Here is a 17,585-nt window from a genome sequence, read left to right on the forward strand (position 1 = left end):
GGATTTCCCTTGATCTCTTTAGATTTTCTTTCCCCTAATGTTGAGTAATTCATCGGGTTTCCTTCGATCTCCTTCGGTCCCCTCCCAATGTAGAGTAAAAGCCCTTTAACCTCCTCAGTCAGTCAGTCTCCCTCTACACTAGACCGGTGGTGATTCACCGCCCGAGCGGAGCCAACGAGCAATCCTACAAGCATATAAAATACTACTCGTTGAGAACCAAAAAGCCTCAGTTGGCCAGGCTGCTCGAAAAGCTGTCTCCGTTACAAAGCCTATTACCCATTACAACCTCCAGGACTACCGCGTGATTGACCAGATATTCCTCTTGATAGTTGATAACCGTATTCTTAGCGTCCAAATTGGTAATTTCACTCCCTCGTCGAACCCACTCACCCCCATTTCCTCAAATCAAACCGGCACCGGACCACTACCATTCCCCCAACACCCCCCTCCCACCCGGCCCCTCTCTTCCAAGCCCTTCCCCTTTTCTTCTTTCTCTTGAACAGAAAGACAGAAGGAAAAAGAGACAGAAAAATCTCATCAAGAACCAGATCCACTTGCGTTCCCTGAAATTTATATAGAAAAACCCTACCGTTTCAATTTGAATCAATCAGCATCGTATTGATTCAATTAAAAGAATTGGAGAGAGAGAGAGGACTCTCTCAACCAGCAAGAATGGGAGATTTCAATTTGGCGCTGGTGATTGTGGCAATAGTTGTCTGTGTTTTGGTGTTCATCTTCAACATTTACCTGCTAATTAATTATCAGCATCCCGATGACGTCAACCAGGCTTATTTCCCGAAATTTGTTGTCGTTTTGGGCCTCTCCATTGCTGCCATCTCCATTCTCATGCTGCCTGCCGATGTGGCTAACCGGCAGGCATGTCGCCACGCTATTTATAATGGCGCGTGTAATCTCACGCTACCGATGAAGGATCTCTGGCTTGCAGTCTACATTGCTGATGCGATTTTGGTTTTCTTCGTTATTCCTTTCGCTATGTTTTATTATGAAGGCGACCAGGATAAGTAAGTACATCGCCTAAGGTTTCCGTTTCTTTTTCCTTTTTTACTTTGTTTCTTCTTTTGATACTATTTTTTAATAGCACGAATGCTATGCAATGGTGCATTCTATAAGGAGATTTTAATCATTTTTGTTGGTGCAGGAGTGTGGGCAAGAGGATTAAAAGTGCATTATTGTGGGTGATAACTACTGCGATCGTTTGTGCCCTGGTGCTTGGCATTTTATATGGTTAGTTGTGGTGGATTTTTTTTTCTTCTAAATAGCTTTTTTTCCATCAAAGATTAAAATGCTTTTTTACTGTGATCTATTGTATATATATTGAACTCACAAGAAAGGATATAATTTGCAAGATAGCGTAGAATGTTGTCCTCAAAGACAATGTAATGGGCACATAATTTCTAGGTGAACTGATTGAACTAAATTTTGAGAAATCAGCCGCTTTTTCCCCATATTTAATGATAAACCCTTGCCCAAAATAGCATTGTTCGGTTTGGAGCACTACAGAGCTTATGTTGCTGTATATTGTCCACTCTGTATTTGCTTATTTTGACCTAAATAATCCTTTATCCGCTCTAGCTCTTTTGGACTAGGAAGCAGAGTTCTCTTTGACATCGCTTCTGGAAATTAACCAAGATTGCTTCTCAATTTACTTTAAGAAAAATTGTTTTTTTTAATTGAGCTGTTTTGTGTTTCTTATCCCTCTACTTTATATGCGTCCTTTTCACTACTAGGACTGGTTGGAAAGGTGGATTTCACGGTCAGACACCTCTCCTCGGGCACAGCTTCATTTCCAAGTTCATGGGATTTCTCTAGTGGTCAACCATGTATAGGAAATGGTGCACGCCAGGTGAGCCAACATATTTATTTTTTAATTTTTATTGGTTTTGCTTATTATAATTGTGAAATAGGTGTTAATGTACAATGGCTGATTGAACTTTGTGAGAAATCTTGGGCTCCTAAGTTTGGAGAGCATGACAAATGATTAACATAAGCAGTGTAGATGGAGCCACAGTAACAGCTTTTACTATTTAATACATTTTTTAAAGGTGTTCACCAATCAGTGTTTGTGTTGAACCATCTTTCAAAATTTACGTTAATAATTGATAAAGACTAGGCTGACTTGTTTCTGGTTTATACATATTATTGTTCAAAATGTGTATTTAGATTATATAATTTTTTTGTGGCCTGCCTCTCACAAATTATTTAGAACATGAATATGCTGTTGTGGCTTCATCTGGTCCACTTAGAGTGGACGGGGCTGGTACTTTATGATAATCAATCTCCTAATCTCAACGTCAAAACTATGCAGGCCTTATTTCATTTTTGATATCACTCATTCCATTCAGTTCCTAATATTAGATTATCTCAATTTCAGTGTTCTGCATATTCTGCAAGTCCTTCATCTGAGACCACATGGAGCATGCGCGCTACCTTCCCAGAATATGTTGTTGCTTTGGCAACAATAGTCGGATCTGTACTTTTTACGGTACTTGTCTCTCGAAATGTTTAATACCATGATTTCTTTGTGACTCAGTGCGCTGAATGAAATTTTTGGGATTTGACTTTCCTTTTTATTGGGTTTTTTTTTTGGGGGGGGGGGGTGGTGTTTGGAGTTGCTCCTACTTTGTTTTATGTGGAGTCATCCTTTTAAATTGTCATGGTGCTATGTTAACAACCTATTGACTCTTGTTGTTTTTTTCTTTTGTAATATTTAAATACTCATTTATGGTCATAAGCAATTAACTAGTTTACTGGTTGAACATTGTCTGCAAAGAAAGAAGATGTAACAGTTGGATTGAGATGAGTATTCTAGTTATTTTTTGTGCCCTAATGTCTCATGCTGCTCTTCAGATTTTTGGAGGGGTTGGAATAGCCTGTCTCCCACTGGGACTGATATTCTCCTTTATTAGACGTCCAAAGGCAGTTATCACTCGCTCACAGTATATCAAGGTACTTGGTGCTTTTCACAAAATGTTTAGTGTTGCTGAAGTGAGAAAGTTTGGTTCTAAAGAAAAGTAATGAATTAATTGTTTTGTGATGGTGATTAATGTCACTTAGGAAGCAACTGAACTAGGTAAGAAAGCAAGAGAAATGAAGAAGGCGGCTGACGCACTTCATCAGGAAGAAAGGAGTGGCAGCAAGGGAAGGAAATGGCGTAAAAATGTCAAGGCTGTAGAAAAGGTATGCACTGTCTCTGTACTTCATCTGAAACCCATCTCGTCTTCTTGGCAGAAAATAGTTGCAGTTGTCACTAGCTGTTTTTATTTTGTTTTTCTTACTTTCGCAATTATTGTTTAGGTGGATATTGTATTTAACCTGCCAGGACAACAAAAATCTTGTGTTCTTTAAAAAGCTTTTTTTTTCCCTCTATGGTGCGTGTGCGCAAATATCTTCCTTTTTGAATTTTATCGTATTCATATGTGTTGTGGCTTATTCTCTGTGTTTGTATAATGCAAAAGAACTAGCATGAACAAGTCGACTCGTTGATATTATGACTTATCTGAAAACAGTAGGTTATGTCTAGGAATATTTTGGTTCTTATTCACCTTTATGAAATAAATTTAGAATCACCTAAGGCAACACACTACGGCTTCAGCGGCATTTCAGTTAGAAATGTTTAGATTTATACGGCAGGGGGAGGAGATTTTTCAAATCAACATGTAAATCTAGTTGAGAGATAGAATGAGAAAATATGTTTACATGACTTTTTACATGTTCAACCCTTGTTTTAAAAATATCGAGTGGTTTTCATAATGCATTAACCACAGTTGGCATGATAAGAAGATGTTACATTTGTGTCCACAGTGGTTATCATTGCTTTCACCACTGAATCCTCCTTGGAATCTCGTACTTCTTGGATAGTAATATTCCAGAGTTTTTGTAAATATACGTGCATTACCTAAATGGTAACTCCAACTATGGAGCTAATCATTTGGTAAGCCTTTTTATCTGAAGTTTGGGTACATGGTTTTTTCACTTTTATTTTATGTAAGTATGCTTTTGTGTTTGATGGCTGGTGTCAATGGGGACATGATATTTATTTGATCTCTTCTCTGCATTTTCCTCTTCCCATACTTATTATATTATGATGTTGATGTGCGCTTGAATATTTGTCTTTGTATTATCATTAAGGATATTCGTTTTACATACTTAATTCTCCAGGAATTACTACTTCTGGAAGATGATGTCAAGGCTTTAGAGGAGATGTACCCTCAAGGTGAAAAGGTGATCAACCGTTCTTTGTAACTAATAGAAGTGTGTTGAGTTTATTCTCTCTCTCTCACACATTTAATTCATGTTCAATCTTTTTTAGGCTGAGGCTGCTTGGGCCATGACCGTTCTTGGCTACTTGGCCAAATTTGTGTTGGGAATCTTAGGGTATGCCTTATTTTTTTGTTTTTTCAAGTTGTTCTACTGAAGTGTGATTTTACTTTATGCTATGTTGTTGTGCCTTCAGGCTTTATGCAGCTTTACTGCATAAAATAGTTACATGACAGTTATTCCCGAATAAGCTTTACCCTTTATTAGTATCTTAAAAAGCTACTTTTGCCCAAAGGAAGACTCATTTGCCCTTTTTGACTTTGTTTTCTAAGTAACACATTTTAGCTATAACCTGGACATTGTTGGGCCTTTTAATGAGAGTTATCTGCATTGTCAAACATCTTAGGGAACAGAGCTTAGGACTAATTGAGTGTAGAAGTTTTACATTTAGGCTGCCCTGAAGCAAAATCTCCTTAATTAAGCTTTTTTTAAAGGAAGCAGAAGGTAAGAAGATGGATAGCCTGCTATTGAGAGTAAGACTTATTGGCATTAACTGTGAGCACATTAAATTGATTGATATTTTGTTCCTATCCTTGTTGGGGAAGTCTTATGCTATATATCATATCCTTGTGCCCTTTTTGGTTGGTGTACAAACTTGCACTCTTTGGTGCCCTAACTTTGTTGCTTTGAGATATTCATGTGCTGTAATATGTCATATCCTTGGGCACTGTATTAGATTTTCTCATCATTGTATAAATCACATGTAATTACAGACATGTACTATAATGATACTAGTAGATGAAATTATTTGTACCATACATGTAAAGCTGAAGTATTTTCATAATTTAATATTTTCCCTTAGCCTGAAGTGCTTAACGAAATTGGTCATCCCTTGTTTATTTTTTGGCCTTTGTCCTCTCTTGTATGGTCTTTAGTAGAGCTGTTAAACTTCACGAGTAGCTCGAAAGCTCGTTAGAGCTCGGCTTGATAAGGCTCGAGCTCGGCTCGTTAGTTGCGGTAAACGAACCGAGCTCGAGCTAGAAATGTGCTCGTTTAGTAAACGAGCCGAGTTTTGATATCCGAGTAGCTCGTTAGAGCTCGTTAATAAAGGGCATATTTGTCATTTTAGAAGTCAAAAGTATAAAAATTGAAAATTATAGATTTTTATTGAGGTTAATTTGCACGAGCTCGAGCTCGAGCTTTTATAACAAACGAGTCGAGCTTGAGCTCGAGCCACATGTACATTTGACGAGTCGAGTTTGAACACATTTTAAAGCTCGTTTGCCTAACGAGCTCGAGTCGAGCTCGGCTCGAATTAAGCTCGAGTCGAGCTCGGCAGCCAAATACTCGGCTCGATTAACAGCTCTACAGTCTTTAGTGTCGCATTTTGGGTGTTGGCATGGTTTTACATTTTAGGCTATGCAATATAAACATGATAGCCTCCCAATAGTAAAGTCATGGTATATTGTACATGGAAAGTCATGGGAACACTGTTTTGCTTACACGGTTGTCATTGTGTATTCCCCAGTCCTGCCCAAGCTCCGTACCTAATCTGCTTGAATTGCCTTGCCCTTTAGATTTCCTCCCAAACCTGAAGAAAAGGTAAATTTGATTGTTACAGCATTATGATGGAAGGAACAAGTTTTGGGTGGCTTTCAGGCTTTCAATTTCTATGAGGTTCACCTTCTTCATGACCTGTTGCTCTGGCATTGTTCACTGATATGGGGTTTCTATACTATAATACTTTCTCCTGTAGATACGCCATTTTATCAGGTGGATGGACTATTTTTTGTGACCTGTAATTTTTTGCTCTCTTCTGACAGGTTGATTGTTTCAGTTGCTTGGGTTGCACATATCATTATATATTTGTTGGTTAGCCCTCCGCTTTCTGCATTCCTGAATGAAGTTTTCATCAAATTGGATGACGTTTGGGGTACTTTTTTAGACTTCTACATATTTTTGTACATTGCCATCTGATTGATTAGTTCTTAACTGACATGATATCCAATTCTGCTACTACTTAGGTCTTTTGGGTACGGCAGCATTTGCATTCTTCTGCTTCTATCTACTACTTGCAGTGATTGCTGGTGCCATGATGCTTGGCCTGAGATTAGTTTTTATTACAATTCATCCTATGAAGTAACGACTTTTGGCATCTCAAATCTTTTTTTCCCAGCAATTTTATCCATTGCTCCCCTACCCCTTTCCTCCAGAGCTGGTTTCCTGCAGCTCATGATGGTTGCTCCAAATCTCTACAGGTGGGGAGCTACACTCATGAACTCGTTTCTTTTCAATGTTGGCCTCATCCTCCTTTGCTCTATCAGGTTTGCACTGTTCTCTTTTTATGCTTCAATGCCATGTGCTCATGGAGATCAGTAAGAATAGGTAATGATAGAATAATGAGGAGTGGCACCTGCAGCTTCTAATGTCTGATTCGGAATTTGGTTGTAACTACTTTGGTCGTCATTATTGCAGTGTAATTCAGTTCTGTGCGACTGCATTTGCATACTATGCTCAAGCTACTGCAGCTCAAGAAATATTTGGTCACACATTGCAATCACTTCGGGGAATTAAATATCTATACAAGTTGGTTCCAGCTGCCTTTCTATTCTTGCAATTAATTATATTTTATATATTTCCGAAGCTGTTAATCACGTCTATACTTGTGCAGGTACAACGTTTTTCAAATTGCATTCATTGTTCTAGCTGGGCTGACCTTTGTGTACTACTTAGCTTTTGTAAGTGCCCTTCCTTTTCTCTCCTACATTCTTGGCTTTTGAAGGCTGCACCTTGAACGTAATTCTGCATGCTTTTGTACCTGGCCAGGGTTGGAGAAGAAAGAGGCCCAGTGGCAGGTTCCAGCTGTCGTCTTAAATTATTCATTTCCTCAAAGTGCATGCTTCCAACAATGGACCTTTTGGAGCTTGAGTTTGGACATTGTAAGAGCAGTTTGATATTCGGATATGCACGTGTCGTTTTGTTTCATCTCTTCTTCCTGAGCAGACGGGCATCATCCATGGTCGAATTTGGTTGCTGTAGCGATACTGCTGCTTGACTGGTTTTTCACTTTTTGTATGTATATTGTTGGTTTGATTAAGTTACACACTAGCTTGTGTAGTTTGTTGCGGGTGGGGGGCTGCTTACAGTTATACATGATGTATCATATGGTCAACGAGAACGAATCATTTGTAGTCAACACTAATCAGATTGTCACGTCTTTTTCGTTTCCTCTTCGACCTCAAGTAACAGATGCTTTGATGGATTAAACATTATATGTTGTAAAGCCTGCAAACGAGGTCGGATGCTTTTAATTTGGATAGTTTGATTCTGCGACTTTAGATTTTCGATTGAATTGAAATTTTACGGTTCTGTGATTTATTTTACATGTTGAGATGAAGTTCAAATCACTTCGATAGCAATTCAATGCACCTCACGGCAACTCCCTCCAAAGAAAACTCAAAATATTCATCATGTTACTGAAAGTAGACTAAAGCACAAGTGCGTTTCATTCTTAGTGGATTCTAAATGATGAATGCAAGCTTTCACTGTTAGGCAAAAGTATAATTGGGAAGTGCGACTACAAATTGTTCGTCTGAATTCATGGCAGTGTGGAAAGGTTTCGTGTGATTTGGGACGAGCTGACAACTTTAGGATGCAATTTGTTTGGAGTAAAAGTTCTGACGTTCATAGTCGATAAATTTGCCGTGAAAACTACACGTTAAAAAGTCGAGTAATTGAACACATTTTGACATAGATAAAGAATCTATAACCATTCAGAGATTAATATTGCTTGCCCTTTGAAATGAATGGAATAGAATCTATATACCATCCAGGAATAGATATTACCTGCATCCATGGTTTGCGGATGCTCCAGAAAAGGATCTGATAATCTGCTCCAGTTCTCTTTTGGCAGATATGGCAAGCAAGAAGTGATTTTGTCATTGGAAGATTATAGGGTGGATCATTCCCAGATGGCAAAAGTTAATTGGTTTTCTGTTGAGTCAATTGATCATTCGAGACTTCCAAGTAGAATATAATACAACCAAAGGGTTGACATAAATGGCAGAAAATGATACAAAACAATCCTGTCTCAAGGCTTTCATGGCAGAGGGTTGAACAGGGAACCAACAGACTACTTTATCCTTACTCCCACTGGATCTGCCAGTGAAGGTTGAGGTCAGCAACATTCTTCGTGTCACCACCTGGACCAATGACATCATAAGGTGAGTCCTCAGAAAATTCAGTTGGCAATGACTTCCAGTGCAGACATGGCTCCCATTCAGCCTCTTTGAGAACCTTCAATATCTCCTTCACCACAATCTTGCTTGCTTCAGACGACAGATGAATTCCATCCCTGCAGAAAGGAACGGAATTAAGTCAACAAAACAAGCATCTCAATTTGAAAAGCAGCTCTAGTGAAACTCCCTTGACACAGTTTTTCACCTGAATTCTAGCAATACCTATATGCTTTTCTCTCTGGCTTTCGTTGTTGGTGATCCTATTACTTTCTACCAGCCAAACCAGTTGCATCAGCATGTAAATCTTCAGATAATGTTTGTTACCACGAAAAAGCATGGGAAAGTGAAGGAAAGTCAGTTATTTTTTCCCCCAAGCATGTTTGGATGGCAAAAATGTTTAAAAATTATCTTGCACTTGACTGCATTTTGTGCCTTGTAAAATTTGTAGGATTTTGAAGTAAAATAGCTGGTTACCAGCAAAAGTTGCAATAACTGCTACTAACTCTCACTAACTCCCTATATTCTCTCAATATTTTTCTTAGTAACCAAATGTGTATGGGAAACTCATTTACATTTTCTTTTACCTCACTTTTTTTTTCACTTCACTTTCCCATACAATTTTCTATTCAAACGGAGAAGCAGACATCAGGAGAGAATACATCTATCATCAAACTTATGGACATGACCCTTTTTTCAGTTTTAACATATGTGTTCATGAGTTACTACCATTATAATTTCACTCTTCTTGGTGGTAGAGATAGGTCCATAATCCTTACGGCACAATTTTACGAAACATGATGCATTGAATAGAAAAACAGAGAATTGATGAGAGAAATGCTATACATAACCAAAGTCTTTATCAGGCTGAGGACTGATTTAAAAAGCATGATCTGGAGCTTGACCACATGAAAAGCTTGATTAGAAAAAACGACAGAAGGACCAAGAATTCACGCAGAGACGCATACTTACACAAAACAGACATCCAGCCAATTATCCCTCTGTTGAAGTGCAGTCCAGAGATCAACAACCTTAATATCCAACTCTCGACACAATTTTATGCAGGCTTCTGAATATATTTGGCAGGATTCATTTGTTCGACAAAGCTGATCACATGTTCGACTAAGGAAAACCATTCAAACACTTCAAATTGATAATGTTCCTCATAAACCACTAAAATTCACTGAAAATTAACATTTCCTTACCCAAAAAATTCACAAATTTGAGCCTCATTCACAGGAGGGGTGCTAAGGAAGAGTACACGAGTCTTGTCTGAAAGAGACTGCCAAAGGAACATTAGTCAGTCGGAAAGCCAGAAAATAATTGAAAAGTTAAAGGAGGCCCAGAATAATTGGATTTGTTCTTGAGGTTCACGTTCACAGAACTAGATGCAAATACAAGATAAAGCAAGCGCTCTGAAACACGGAAGGGAGTGTAGTAGGGCAGAACAAACAGCTGCCATTAACATACGTTACCAGTGATTGACAATTCAGGTATCAGGTCAGTCCAATGCAAAATAAGTATTTAAAACAGCTTTCTCCAAAAAAAGTCACCTTAAGATGAAAGGCAATTTTCTTCATATTCTCCACATATTCTGCAAGAGGAACATGAGGTCCTTGACCACTTGGGTCAGGTCTCATTGAATCATTACCGCCAAAATAAACTATAACTAGAGAAGGCTGCACGGCTGCATGCTACAGGAAAACAACTTCAAGGATAAGTTTACTGAAAGGTGAAATAGTTCTTGAATATGTTGACGAGGAACATTGGATTCTGATGAAATACTAAAGAGAATGTACCTTGGGGAAAACTTGTTCCAGGACTTGAAGAGCACCCCGTGAGTTCCAACCAGCATATCCTCTCAATAATATATCAGCCTGCCCCACCAGTTTACACAGAGAGAAAATGTAGGTCAAAAGAAATTGGCAAGGAGATAACTCAGCTATAGCATCATGAACAACGTTAGTCAACAACCATGGTACACAAATATTTGCTAGGCTCTCTCTGTAGCTACCTAGCTGAAAGTGGAATGAAATTATGTGCAAATTCCTAGTTCCTGGGGAAATTAGTCAAAGGGGTATCATTGTACAAGGTCCCTTTTAGGCTTTTACTCAAGCAAATAATTTTTGTCTCAATATCTCTCACTCTTTATACCTGTAATTATTCAGTCAAACAGATAAGGGGGCCTAATCTGATGATAACTAACGCGGAAAACTAAGACCAATGGTATTACTAGGCGGAAATATTCGTAAACTGCAAGTGCATACATGTCCAAGGGAGGAAGGCACGCGGCACCCAGCACTAAAAAGTCATCGTCTTAGGGTGGAAACTGGAAAGTAGCGACCAAATCGGCGTTGAAATGACGCTCGTACAGATATGCTAACAAGAAAGCTAAATCCTCAAAAATGATAATTTATGTTTACCGTTTACAGGGTAGAAGAAAACAACAGAAATATGTTTCTAAGTTTCTAACAGGGGTATCGTCGTGCAGATTTGGCCTGACCTTGACTTGGAATTGAAATCGCGAAAGCAAAACGTTAACCCGTCAAATTACTAAAGACCAGGAAAAACAAAAATCAAGAAATCTTGCACGATTAGAGGCGCCCACCAGGAAGGAAAACAAAACAATTGCTCCAAAACGGGGGACAGACGGAGAAGAAGAGGGATGTACCTTGCGAGCATAGATGTCAGTGAGGATTGCACCAAAACCGTCTTGGCTGTAAGCAAACTGTACGATGGATGAGCCAAACAGAACGAACTGGGGGCGTTCAGGTCCTACCATTTTCCAAATTCCGACCGGCAAAGACCAATGATATATACAATTTCTGGTTACGGTAGTTACCGGAGCTGGTTAAGCAATTGTGAGTTGGTTAAGTTGTATGAGCTGTCAATTAGTTAGTTAGTTAAAGGAGCTAAACCGACTTAATGGTAGCTTAAAACAGAAGCAGTAAGGAGAGTGAATTCATTCTGGATTGTAACAAGAAAATTCTTTCAATTGTACATCTCTCTGATCTCTTCCATCAATACAATAGCATCTTGAACTTTCGAATTGCTGCTCCATTTCTCCTGCAATTCCTAAGCTAAGGTTTTCTGGTCTTCACTGCCTTCCGTATCAACCAACCCGGCCCCATCTGTTGTTTACACCTTTACCTCCTCGGCCTATTACTGCTTCTACTGTTCTACGACAGCACGAGATCGGGTCTTTTTTTTTTTGGTAGTGATTAATGATTGGTGGTTTGAAAGGTGAAATGCATGTGATTGAAAACTGTGCTTAAAAATTATTTAAAAAAAATTCCAAATGCCGCTAAATCCATATGCCCTTTTCTGTTTTACTACAAATAGATTCTTTTGGTTTAAGAAAAAGAATGGTTGAGGGATTTTGACAGAAGATTGAACTTTGAAGGCGATCCTGCTAGTCCCCGTAGAATGCTAAAGATCTATCACTAATTGATCATTGGCTTCCCAGCTCAACCTTTAATAACTAATATGTAAACCTCATATTCTACCCTTTCATTTACCTGTCCGTTTTGGTTGTTATCGTCATCACCCTTTTTGGTAATACGTTGAGATGTTTCCAAACTACGCACAATGCACTTATTACATGAACGATTCTAAGACCATAAGTGGCTTTTTTATGTAAACAAATAACAAGAACCAGCCCGTTGGGGATCAATGGCGCGATTGCTATCCTATGTTTTTAGACTCGGATCGGGTATTGACTCGGTCGAGCTCAGGAATCACGAATCAATGGATTCGATCGAGTTGAATCGGATGACGTCATAAATAAAAATTAAAATATTTTATGTGAGATACCTAAAAGCATGTTAATATTAATAAAGGTATATTCAGATATATTTGATATTTCAAATATATTTAACAAGAAAATACAAAAAAAATTAGAACGATCAAGTAGCAATTTATATTATTTAGGACAACATTTATAAAGTATGAAGTATTTGAGATACATTAATAATTTTTTACAACTTAGGGGTCAAAATATAATATTGAAAATGCTTTGACCTTTTAACAAAAAAAAAAAGAAGAGAAATATCATCATTTTTAAGGGTAAAAAGGGAAATGCCTTGACCCACCATAATCATTTTTTAAGGGTAAAAAGATTAAAGTTAAAGTAACAATTCTTATCTAAATCCATTTATAAATGGTTTTGGATCTACCAAAAAATATTTATACGGACACCAATGGTTGTTCAAGTTAAACCACATAAAAGACAAACTACAGATTATCATCCTCACTGTTCTTGCATAAGCTGTTTATTCCCCATCGTCGTACCTTTATGCGTTTCAGGTGTTCGCATGTTCTGGCCACGGATATGCACTTATTCGCCTCTCTAATTCAAGCAATTTTTCTATTCTAGTTTTGTGTTGAGATTGAGGATTTAATGTTCTTCAAGTGTTAATAGAAGGGCAGTAGTAGAATATTTTGTTCCTTTTCTTTTGGTTAACAATTGGTGGTCGGTTGAGGAGAATGCTCAAGTTGGTCTCAAATTGAAACTTTCTGGTGAGCTTCTTTAAAGTTTTAAGATGGAAATCGGCTCCAAAACATTGAGACAAGACTGGCACCATGAATTTCGACCGTCTTTTTTTGGTGGCTGAGTACAGGCGTAACACAGTTACGCGGCGGCGATGGTGTTTCATTTGCCTCGAGAATGAAAGAGGAGAAGAAACGAAGGAAAAGAATTACTAAGAAGAATTAAGAAAAAAAAAACCATTTACTAAATTATCCATTTATGTCTGGTCCATGTATAACCATTTACTATTAGATTGGATCAATTTGATCCACGATCAATTTAGTTAGAATTACGACGATTTAAGTATTCATTTTATCACCTCTAGTTCACTCAATTTCTATTCATTTTAGTTCCTAATAAAGTTAGATCTGATTCGAACAATATTTATTTATTTTTTCTAAAAAAATTAGATGAGAATCAATTCATATTTTTGTCATTAAAAAAGCGAGATTTGAAAAGTGCTTGAATATAAAACATAAAAGTGCTTAAATATTTAATATGCGTTTTTATACATAACACATGTTTTATGCATCCAAATCGTATACTTAAAGGTACTTAAATATTTAATACATATTTTAATTAAAAGTTTTATTAAGTAAAGCATTTTTTAATAACATGGAATAAGATGCAGTTCCATACTTACCCCATGCCACAGTAAAAAGTGCTTAAACGAAGGAAAAACTTGTTCCTTTTTTTTTTTTTTTTTTTTTTTTAATTTTAGTTAGTCGATAGGATATAAAATAAAAAAGGGGAAAAAACTTGTTCCAGTTTTTTGCACTCAGTATTTAGCGCTTCCCTTTGGTGAAAACTAACGAGAAATAGCCAAGAGCAGTAGGTCATCGTCGGCGCCGCTCTGTAGTAGTATTGGCATCTTCTTCAGCCCGCTTGTCGCAGTTCTCACAAAACTAGTCGCAGTAGCCTGGAAAAGAAATGGATATTGCTTTATTTTCTCCGGCTTCTCTTTTCGCTGATCCCGACGGCGATTCCAATGGTCATCTCCTTTTCTATCTCATATTATTCTCTATTTCTTTCGATGTATCTCATGCCCACTTGCCCTTCTGTGTTTTCTTCTCGTTATTTTGCGTGTTAATTAAAATTCTGTTATTATTTGTCAGATGAGGAAACTAAAGAATCCCATCAAAATTTCGTGGAGAGAAAGCACCAATTCCCTGGAATGGTCAGCATTTCAATCTAACTAGTGTTATTTTCTTTTTCTTTTAAGTAACATTTATTGTTTGTAAAATACTCTACCCAACAATTAGCAGGAAAAGAACAAATAACGACTAAATATTAGTTGGATTTATAGAGGCGCTACTCTCTGACCTTATTGTTTTGGGCTTGTAGTTATTATTGGGTAGAGCAACTTCCTAGAATGATGTGAGCTACAGTGGCTATTTGTTGCAGCCGTACACTAGTCTTACCTTTGGACCTTTCCTTTTTCGGGGGGGAGGGGGGCGGGGGTTCTGCAGGAATTGATCATTCGGGAGTTTTCGTTTCACCAGCTGAATGCTAATTTGTTGTGGCCTGGAACGTTTGCATTTGCAGAATGGTTAGTTCAGAACAGATCATGGATGGCAGGACGGCGTGTAATTGAGCTGGGAAGGTATACCTTGTTTGTGGTTCTTGTGTTTAAACAACTGCACTGCATCTTTTAGCCCTATGGAAGTTTATGATTAGGAACCTGAAAAGCTGCATTCCCACTGCATATATTGATAAACTATCCTGCATATATTGATAATCAGCATTCCCACTGCACGTATTGATGATAAGCAAATATCATCCAATTGAAAAAGATTAGAGGATCAGGTCAGCTATAGATGTTAAATGATTTAGCCTGTGCTGGGGCAAGATATAGTATGGATGTACATGTAGGGACTAACCTTACGTTTACAGAATTTTTTTTTAATGAGTTGCGAAATTGTAGACTTGTAATTTACATAAGGATCTTAGTAGAAATTTTACTACATTTTGTCAATAGAGACCAATACCATTTCTAAAGTTTACATACTCCTTAAATCCGCCCTAACTAATTAATTTGGATGCAAATGATATACTGAAGAAGATGCTTCAGAGAGTAAATTCAACTTAATTTAAATTTGTAGCAAAACTTGAATAATTTGAGAGAATGTGGATCTTGCTTTAGTGAAATAAGTACTTGTGATAGATTAAAGCATGCTAGAGGAGCTAGATGTTAGAATAAATTATCAACTAAGTCAATCACATGAATTATAACAATTTTTACTTAGGGTGCGTTTGATAAAAGTAAAATCTGAAGTCTAAATTCATTAAGGTATTGAATTGTTAAGTATTAAATTAAATAGATTTGAGTATACATCACATTCAATGATAAGTTAATAGCTTATCACTTATTTTTGAGAATAAGTTTTGTCTAGAAAATTCAGTGCCACTTAATTAATTCAGATGTTCAATTTTGGTTGTCAAACGCGTCTAACATATTAAAATCTGAATCTATTAAATTTAAGTGTCAAATTGGGTTATCAAACAAGATCTTAGTTTGTTGAAGAATCGCAGAGTTGAACTCTCTCCAAGTTGGCTTGCGAATACTCCCAGACTCTTATCTTTAGGGGGAAAAATGAAAATTTGGTGGACAAAATTGTTAAAAAATGTCTCCTCATCGTGCTGATGTAAAAGACGCAGGATAATCAGCAAATTAATGTAACACATAATCTGTAGATTTGCAGCTTCTATCCACCTAGGTTTATTGCCTGATGCAATTGCTATCTAGAGAAGCCTAGGGCTTGTCTCCCCTTGTTATGATGATCTGGACTTTTCATCTACTGTTGGCAGCTCCGTTTCCACCTTTTCAAACTTGTGGGGAGTTTGGAGGTGTTGCTGATGTTTGTTTCGTTGCTTCATCACAGTGGAACCGGAGCCTTGGCAATCTTCTTGCATAAATCATTTAACCTCGATATTACAACGTCAGATTATGATGATCCTGATATTGAGGACAACATAGCTCATAATTGCAGATTCAATGGGATTATTCCTGTACTTCCTCACATAAAGCGTTAGTCCTTCTTTATCACTTGTTACTATTGCAATGAAGCCATTTTTCGGGGAAATTTCTATAAGCCCTCAATCTGTTGTACTCGCAATTGACAAATCATTTTACTGGATTTCAGAACCAATTATCTACTTGTCTTTTCAGATTCATGGGGTGAAATTTTCCCCATAACCAATCCAGACTGGAACCTGGTAATTGCTAGTGATATCTTATTGTGTGAGTGCCTAATACCATAATGACTTTTCGAAGTAACTTGATTTTTTGGATATTCTTCGATCATCTCTATAATTTTTTGGGTTGTGTTTATCTTTCATCTTCTTGCTATTTGACTACTTGTGGAGCATTCTTAGTGGTCTAATATGGAGTTGATGGTTTGCTGATTTTTAGATGTGAAGCAATATCCAAACTTAATAAAAACTCTCTCCTTCCTTTTGAAATCCTACAAGCCACAAGCTAGTGAAGAAGTTTCTCAAAAAAGTCAATCAAATGGTAGTATTTATTCCTGGTTATTACTGAATTATAAATCCTAGACGCCAGTTAACCTAAACTAGTTGATGTTCTGTGGTTTGCACCTCAGATGCATGCCTGCTCCCCCGACCTGCATTTTTTATGAGCTGGAGGCGCAGAATTCGGAAGGAGGACGAGTCACTCTTCTTCAATGGATGTGATGAAGCTGGTCTTGAAGTACAGCATCTAGGAACCCGCGTGTACTGCATTGTACCTAGAGAAGTAAACTGTTGAGGAAATTGCTGAAACACAGGTAAGTTACTCTTCATGGAAAATAGACACCGTCAAATTTGAAAGAAGATTTCTTTGTCAAGGTTTGTTCATCTAGGTACTTCTTCCAAAAGCTTTTAGATTTTCCCTACCATTTCTCTGGGTTTTATTACCTTAGCACGGGGCAGATTGAATAGTTCCTTTGAATTCATGAAGGGTTTGTATTATCAATAGTTCTCCAAGGCCTCCTCCTGGGCAATCGCTTACATGTTCTCTCTTGGGCTGCAAACTGCAAGCAAGTCTGGGGCAATATAGAAATTTTTTATTGTCTTGGCATATGATGTTATATTATGAAATTGTATCCTACTGTTGTCAGTGGTTGATTAAAATTTGGTTAACTCGAAAAGAAAATAAAAGTTGATCACCGTTTTTTTTTTTTTTTAAAATAAAAGTCGGTACTAAAAGTGACTTTTATATGCTCGTCCTAAATCCTAACTGAGATAAATGATGCCGAATGACCATTACTGAACCATACCATTGAATCACATTATGAATATGTCTTCATTTTTTGTTTGGTGAATTATATTTTAGAATTTACCGTAGCACTAAAAACCCAAAAAGAGTGAACTCTAATAGTCATCTACTGATATCTTGAGGAACAGGTCACGTTGGACTCTCATGCTATTGGACCATCCTGTTTTCGGTTTTCCCATTGAAAATTGATTGATTTGTGTGAATCATAAGCCACTCAAGACTTCATAACCATAGTTAAGAATATGAGATAATTTCAGAAACCTCCCCT

At 37.4% G+C, this 17,585-nt stretch overlaps 3 protein-coding genes across 7 annotated transcripts; 2 read left to right on the top strand and 1 right to left on the bottom strand.

The window, feature by feature from the left end:
- Nucleotides 1-141: 141 nt before the first annotated feature.
- Nucleotides 142-7,656, top strand: LOC113696065 (LIMR family protein At5g01460). The gene is made up of 14 exons (XM_027215389.2): nucleotides 142-1,022; nucleotides 1,160-1,245; nucleotides 1,749-1,864; nucleotides 2,393-2,503; nucleotides 2,869-2,967; nucleotides 3,076-3,198; nucleotides 4,180-4,242; nucleotides 4,331-4,395; nucleotides 6,102-6,211; nucleotides 6,303-6,417; nucleotides 6,537-6,602; nucleotides 6,754-6,864; nucleotides 6,950-7,016; nucleotides 7,105-7,656. The coding sequence occupies exons 1-14, from the start codon at nucleotides 673-675 to the stop codon at nucleotides 7,150-7,152; spliced, it is 1,530 nt and encodes a 509-aa protein (XP_027071190.1). The 5' UTR covers nucleotides 142-672; the 3' UTR covers nucleotides 7,153-7,656.
- Nucleotides 7,657-8,250: 594 nt separating this feature from the next.
- LOC113694490 (GDSL esterase/lipase WDL1-like) lies at nucleotides 8,251-11,945 on the bottom strand. Its single transcript, XM_027213306.2, has 6 exons — nucleotides 11,185-11,945; nucleotides 10,313-10,390; nucleotides 10,067-10,207; nucleotides 9,719-9,795; nucleotides 9,486-9,635; nucleotides 8,251-8,632 (listed from the first exon to the last, which is right to left on the bottom strand). Exons 1-6 carry the CDS (start codon nucleotides 11,293-11,295, stop codon nucleotides 8,422-8,424), a joined length of 768 nt encoding a protein of 255 aa, XP_027069107.1. The 5' UTR covers nucleotides 11,296-11,945; the 3' UTR covers nucleotides 8,251-8,421.
- Nucleotides 11,946-13,794: 1,849 nt separating this feature from the next.
- Nucleotides 13,795-17,119, top strand: LOC113694789 (uncharacterized). Of its 5 annotated transcripts, none has more exons than XM_027213659.2 (7): nucleotides 13,796-14,032; nucleotides 14,157-14,218; nucleotides 14,492-14,644; nucleotides 15,924-16,069; nucleotides 16,211-16,282; nucleotides 16,454-16,555; nucleotides 16,644-17,119. In XM_027213659.2, exons 1-7 carry the CDS (start codon nucleotides 14,030-14,032, stop codon nucleotides 16,805-16,807), a joined length of 702 nt encoding a protein of 233 aa, XP_027069460.1. In that variant the 5' UTR covers nucleotides 13,796-14,029; the 3' UTR covers nucleotides 16,808-17,119. The 5 variants fall into 5 exon arrangements, with proteins under 5 accessions (XP_071910330.1, XP_027069460.1, XP_071910329.1 ...); XM_027213658.2 differs by having other exon boundaries at nucleotides 13,797-14,032; nucleotides 14,511-14,644; XM_072054229.1 differs by lacking the exon at nucleotides 16,454-16,555 and having other exon boundaries at nucleotides 13,795-14,032.
- The last annotated feature ends 466 nt before the right edge of the window (nucleotides 17,120-17,585 follow it).

Source organism: Coffea arabica, chromosome 6e (genome assembly GCF_036785885.1).
Source record: "Coffea arabica cultivar ET-39 chromosome 6e, Coffea Arabica ET-39 HiFi, whole genome shotgun sequence".
Classification (NCBI taxonomy): Eukaryota; Viridiplantae; Streptophyta; class Magnoliopsida; order Gentianales; family Rubiaceae; genus Coffea; species Coffea arabica.